This window comes from Dysidea avara, chromosome 12, assembly GCF_963678975.1.
Source record: "Dysidea avara chromosome 12, odDysAvar1.4, whole genome shotgun sequence".
Taxonomy (NCBI): Eukaryota; Metazoa; Porifera; class Demospongiae; order Dictyoceratida; family Dysideidae; genus Dysidea; species Dysidea avara.
The window spans coordinates 25232677-25239346 of record NC_089283.1 but is presented as its reverse complement, the minus strand read 5'-3'; the positions used below and the strand labels follow the sequence as shown (position 1 = coordinate 25239346).

Below are 6670 nucleotides of genomic sequence, written 5' to 3'. Positions count from 1 at the left end.
GTGCTACTGACAGCTCATGTCTGGGTGTTACTGACATATTGAGTGCTACCGATGTCACTCAGGTTATTACCGACGTACCTCATGTTTGAGTGCTACCAATGTAGTTCATATGTGACTGCTACCAATGTATTTTTCTACAGTTGTGACTCATGTTTGAGTGCTACCGACATAGCTCATGTGTAAATGCTTTTAACTTACCACATTTGAGTGCTACCGATGTAGCTCATGTATGGGTGCTACCGACGTAGCTCCTGTCTGGGTATTACCAATGTAGCTTATGTCTGAGTGCTACTGATGTATAGTAGTTCAGTTTGAGTGCTACTGACATAGCACATGTTGAAGTGCTACTGACATAGCTCATACTGTGAGATGTAGCTCATGTTTCAGTACCAACTTACCTCACTAGAGTACTACCAACGTAGCTCATCTCTGGGTGCTATACGTGTCTGGCTACTAGTGATGTAGTTCATGACTGGGTGTTACTGACATATTGAGTGCTGCTGATGTAACTCAGGTTTGGGTACTACCGATGTAGCTCATGTTTGACTGCTACTGACATAGCTCATGTTTGCAACATAGCTAGTGTTTGACTGAGTGCTACCAGTGTAGCTCATGTTTGAGTGCTACCGTTGTAGCTCCTGTTTGAGTGCTACCGTTGTAGCTCATGTTTGAGTGCTACCGTTGTAGCTCATGTGTGAGTGCTACCAACATGGCTCACATTGTGAGATGTAGCTGATGTTTGAGTACCAACTTACCTCATTTGAGCGCTACCGACATAGTTCATGTCTGAGTGCTACTGACAGATCGTGTCTGGGTGTTAATAACAAATTGAATGCTACTGACAGCTCAAGTCTAGGTGTTAATGACATATTGAGTGCTACTGATGTAGCTCAGGTTTGAGTACTACTGATGTAGCTCATGTTCGCGTACTATTGACATAGCTCATGTGAGAGTCCTACCGATGTAGCTCATGTGTGAGTGTTGCCAATGTAGCTGATGTTTGAGTGCTATTACCGTTGTAGCTGATGTTTGAGTGCTACCAACGTAGCTGATGTGAGTGCGACTGACGTAGCTGATGTTTGAGTGCTGCCAACGTAGCTGATGTTTGAGTACTACTGAAGTAGCTGATGTTTGAGTGCTACTGACGTAGCTGGTGTTTGAGTGCTACCGACGTAGCTGGTGTTTGAGTGCTACCGACGTAGCTGATGTTTGAGTGCTACTGACGTAGCTGGTGTTTGAGTGCTACCGACGTAGCTGATGTTTGAGTGTTACCGATGTAGCTGATGTGAGTGCTACCGACGTAGCTAATGTTTGAGTGCTACCGACGTACCTAATGTTTGAGTGCTACTGATGTAGCTGATGTGAGTGCTACTGAAGTAGCTGATGTTTGAGTGCTACCAACGTAGCTGATGTGAGTGCTACCAACGTAGCTGATGTGAGTGCTACCGACGTAGCTGATGTTTGAGTGCTACCGACGTAGCTGATGTTTGAGTGCTACCGACGTAGCTGATGTTTGAGTGCTACCGACGTAGCTGATGTTTGAGTGCTACCGACGTAGCTGATGTTTGAGTGCTACCGACGTAGCTGATGTGAGTGCTACCGACGTAGCTGATGTGAGTGCTACCGACGTAGCTGATGTGAGTGCTACCGACGTAGCTGATGTGAGTGCTAGCTACCGAAGTAGCTGATGTGACTGCTACTGACGTAGCTGATGTTTGAGTGCTACTGATGTAGCTGCCAATCCACCTGTCCCCGACTGAACCAGGCCTAGCTATCATTCCCCTTTTCCCTCCCTCCTAGGGGCTATACTTTAAAATGTGGGATCCAACCAGCTTAATTTGCGGTCAACCAATCCATAAATTCCTTTCAAAAGAAAATTCCAGCAACCTTACCCTAAAAAGGCCAGGTACCCTCTACGCCTACCTCCAGGATGTACTATATTTCACTCCCTTCCTGTGTGAAGGGAGGAGAATGAGTATAAAATCGATGACTGGTTAGTGGGGACTTCCGGTGGTAGGTGATAACTCACTCGGCGAGACAATACTGGAGCATCTACCGATACAATCAGTTGTGATCTGTGTGTGCCACCGCGGCTAGAGCACTATTGATCAAACTAGTGCCGGAAACTTTCTTGAGAATCTTCCTGGTCACATTCTGACGGTTATCACTGTGGTTCGCGGGGTAAAAGTAGAAGTTGATACCCTATTATTCATCACGATATCCTTCCGTTTGAGGTAGAGATGAAGTATCATTGCTCTCCGTCTCGCACTTTTACGCACGACGAGTTGAAGTTCGATCACACGAGCCAACAAATGGCGCCTTCTGCATCACGTGCGTAACTGGCTGGAGGCATGCGTGATTCTTTTTGTGCTAACCACAGTTAAGCTATTAACCTCCATTAATATGTGTATGTGGCACCGACTAACTTACCCTAGGGCTTAATTAGCTACACATTCGAGTCACACGCTAAAGGAGAATGGAGACACGAGTTGGCCAATAAAGGAGAACGAGTCGTAGTAAAATCAGCACTGCAAACTCGGATTTAGGATGATCTCAGTTACAGCAAACAGCTACACTGACTATACGTGCGTTAGTTAATGCATTTAGTTATATTTCGATATTTAATCGATAAGCTAATTTGCATAATAGACATTGTATTCGATATCAGCAGTTATGTCAATATTTGATCGATAAGCTTATTTGCATATTGGATATTGGATATCCGCACTGAGAAATCGGATATCGGACTTGAGATTTCGGATTTCGGAATTGTCACTTGGCGCGACCTCCAGGGCCACCGTAATATCACCGTGTTTAACAACCTTCTTATAAATGAACTGTAAAATTGTAATTAGTTAGCTGTAGCTATATATTTTTCCCATCAACCATCAAATTATGGAACCATGCAACTCCCTGCTGATGTAATTAATTCCTCTACCCCTAATGAGTTTTGTAATAACTTAAGTAACTTTTATGATCACACCTGTGCGTTATAATCTTTTGATTGCTGCGGCACAGTAATAAATATAATATAATAATATAATATTTTGATTTGTATATTGCATTTATACTCGCTGTGCGAGGTCTTGCAATTATATAATAATAATGATTGCTCTATTATAGAGTATCTCGATCTTCACTGAACAGAAAGACTAGTTCCTCCCCCCTCCCTCTTCCCCGAACAGAAATGAAAGCAGAGTGCCATCAGGCGTAGTCAATAGGTACGGCAATGCAAAAACCTTCTGCTTGATATTATACGCGTACCAGGTTAGCTATACTCAGATGGTACGATTTTCCGTACCATACGCGTATGGTTGTACCGTACGCGTATACGCATATATGGTATGTACCATACGCCATAGGCGGCGGAAAGGGGGGGGGGGCTAGGGGGCTAAAGCCCCCCCTCGGTTTGCTGAGGGGGGGCTTAGCCCCCCCTCAGAATGATATCACACCGAAATTATCTTTCTTGGAGTGGGGCTGAAAACCGTGATAAAGATCGAGATACTCTAATAGAGCAGTCACTCTAATAAAGTAGTCAGTGTGTAGCGAGCTATGAAAGGATTTTTATGTAGTTTATCAGCTAGAAATGGTAGTTGGTGAGGTAGAAAGCTCTTGTCAGTTGGTTGCGACCTTTTTTTTTTTTTTTTTCTTTTTTTTTTGGTCTCACCTTACCAAACTATAGAAATAAGTCTGGGTCAGCCCAGCCCCCCCTCATATTAACTACTTCCTCCGCCGCTGCCATACGCGTATGGTACAAAATACGCATATGGTATAGAGCAGCTATAACAACCGCAACATAATCAAGATTGCAAAGGATGTGCAGCATATCCGTAATTCTTCGTAAATTATCGGGCTAGTTGGAAGTAAATTATTTTTATAAGCCCCGCTAGAAGAAACATGCGCTGAACGGTAAAGTATACTCGTCATATTGTAGTGCAACATTACACCGTGTTTATCATTATCAGGTGTTGTCCACTGGAGAGAGAAAGAATGGCAGTAGCCACCACGCCCAATGATGGGGGCGGGTACGAATATCAGTTTGTAGACACTCCATTAGATATGTTTGTGTGTAAGATTTGTCAGTACCCGAGTAGAGAGCCTCATCTTAGCGCGTGTTGTGGTCACACATTTTGTAAGTCTTGTCTTGAGACTGCAAAGAAATCCACCACCATTTCTAAAGCTTGTCCCATTTGCCGAGATGAAGAATTCATCACTTTCCACAACAAACAAGCTGACCGAGCTATCAGGAGTCTTCATGTGTTCTGTACTAACAAGGAGAAAGGATGTGAGTGGCAGGGTGAAGTGAATGACATCATCAATCACCTTGGAAACAGTGACGGTTGTCAATTTGAAGATGTGACATGCTCCAATGATTGTGGAAAGTGTTTACAACGACAATATCTGACTGGTCATGTTGAGGATGAGTGTGTACGTCGTAAGGTTAACTGTCAGTATTGCCACATTACAGGAGAACATCAGTTTATTGAGGGTGAACACAAGGATCAGTGTCCCAAGTTCCCCATAGCTTGTCCCAACAAGTGTGAAGCTAATAGCATACCTCGTGAGGATATTGATGAACACAGGAAGATGTGTCCACTTGAAGAAGTTACTTGTCCTAATGATTGTGGAATGACCTTACAACAACAATACCTAACCACCCATGTCAAGATGGAGTGTCCACGTCTCAAGGTTGACTGTCAGTATTGCCACATTACAGGAGAACATCAGTTTATTGAGGGTGAACACAAGGAACAGTGTCCCAAGTTCCCCATAGCCTGTCCCAACAAGTGTGAAGTTGGTAGTGTCCCAAGAGATGATATAGAAGAACACATTAAGATGTGCCCACTGGAGCTTATCCAGTGTGAGTATCACGTGGTGGGTTGTGAGGAGAGGATGGCTCGTAAGGATCAGAAGAAACACAACAAGGAGAAGATGGAAGAACACTTGTCCTTTACCACACGTCAGCTCACTAACACTCAACACAATTTAGCTAATAGTCAAGTTGAGGCAGTAGACAGTAAAGATAAGCTAACAACAAAGATTATACAGACAGGAAAAGACCTGGCTACTACTAAACAACACCTGAGCAGTGCTGTGAAGACAATTGATCAACTCATACAGAGACTACAACAAACAGAAAGAGATACAGCATCTCAACTGGAGAAATATAAAGATGAATTTACTATGAGAATTGAACAGGAGCAAAATGAATCCAAAGAACAACTAGCAGTCACTAAAGATGATCTCACTCTAAAGCTTCAAAGAACAGAGAATGAACTTATAATAACCAAACAAGAATTAGCTGTTATTAAAATTGAAATAAAGGATGATCTTACTCAACAACTTGCAGTAACTAAACAAGAAGCAAAGAAGACAAAAGATGAACTCACTCAGAAACTCACTAGCACACAAAGAGATCTTAACACTACAAAACAACAACTAGCCACAACTTGTCAAAATCTTACAAAAGCTGAAAAGGAACACATCACACTAGCTGCCAATACTGATGAGATACTTGCTAAACTGGAGACCAAATTCCAAACAAAGATCACCGAGATTGAAACTGCTGCTCAGAAGAGGATCACTGAACTGGAAACTAAACTGGAACAGAAAAGTAAGTTGTTAGAAGATGTTTTGTTTTCAGACAAAGACCTCTGGTGGAAGATGATTAACTCTTCATCATCAAAGCAAAAAACACAACAAATTGAACAGTCGGTATCTGACCCAAACATATTCTGGTACAACACTGTTAACTATCAAGCATCAAAGTTATCGTCAGGTGATCAAGTTACTTCAGTGATTGTGAAGATGTCAGAGTATGCCAAGAAGAAGAGTGATGGGGTTTGGTGGTACAGTGACTCATTCTATACTCATCACAAGGGATACAAAATGTGTTTGTATGTCTATGCTGGCTGGACTACTGGTTACATGACAGTGTACCTGGTCCTCATGAAGGGTCCATATGATGATCAGTTAAGGTGGCCACTGAAGGGACATTGTGAGGTGAAGTTGTTGAACCAGATCAGTAACAGTGAACATCATTTAGGGAATGGGGAGTATTGGGATGATGGTCATAAGAGGGTCCCTAGTGGGGAGAGGTGTAGGTATAAAATGTGGTCCAGTCATCAGTTCATTTCCCATGAACACCTCCACAAGATCACTCCCACATGTCAGTACCTCAAAGATGATAGTATCTTCCTTCAAGTAGACTATAAACTAGACTAGCTGGAATAATGTACAGTAATGGTGAATGTTGATATTGTGTTGTTATGTGGACAAAATAATATAAAAATAATTAATGTTTTTCAAACTAATAATTTAGTGTGGGTTTTATGACCTCATCAACAACTCTACATGGTGCACTGTGAGGAATTTTATTCATGATGATGTCATAATTAAATCTCAAGTGTTTGAATTTTCTCAGATACTTTAATTTAGATTTGCTGTACTTGTCAGATGACCAACTATTATTTCAAGTATTGTATGTAGTGTAGTGTACATCTAGTGTACAACTGTGTGTGTGTGTGTCCCAATAGTTATCAACATCATTACAAGCACTGAGAGAACTACACTACATAACTCCAGTGTGTCATCATTTGAACTACTCCACTGTAACCTCCTGGATCATCTCTACAGGTCAGTCACCATCTTAGTACCCTAGTCATCATCA

General features: G+C 42.2%; 1 protein-coding gene across 1 annotated transcript; it reads left to right on the top strand.

The window, feature by feature from the left end:
• Nucleotides 1-3952: 3952 nt before the first annotated feature.
• On the top strand, nt 3953-6303 carry LOC136241154 (TNF receptor-associated factor 4-like). The gene is made up of 2 exons (XM_066032333.1): nt 3953-4976; nt 5409-6303. Exons 1-2 carry the CDS (start codon nt 3991-3993, stop codon nt 6223-6225), a joined length of 1803 nt encoding a protein of 600 aa, XP_065888405.1. The 5' UTR covers nt 3953-3990; the 3' UTR covers nt 6226-6303.
• Nucleotides 6304-6670: the final 367 nt, after the last annotated feature.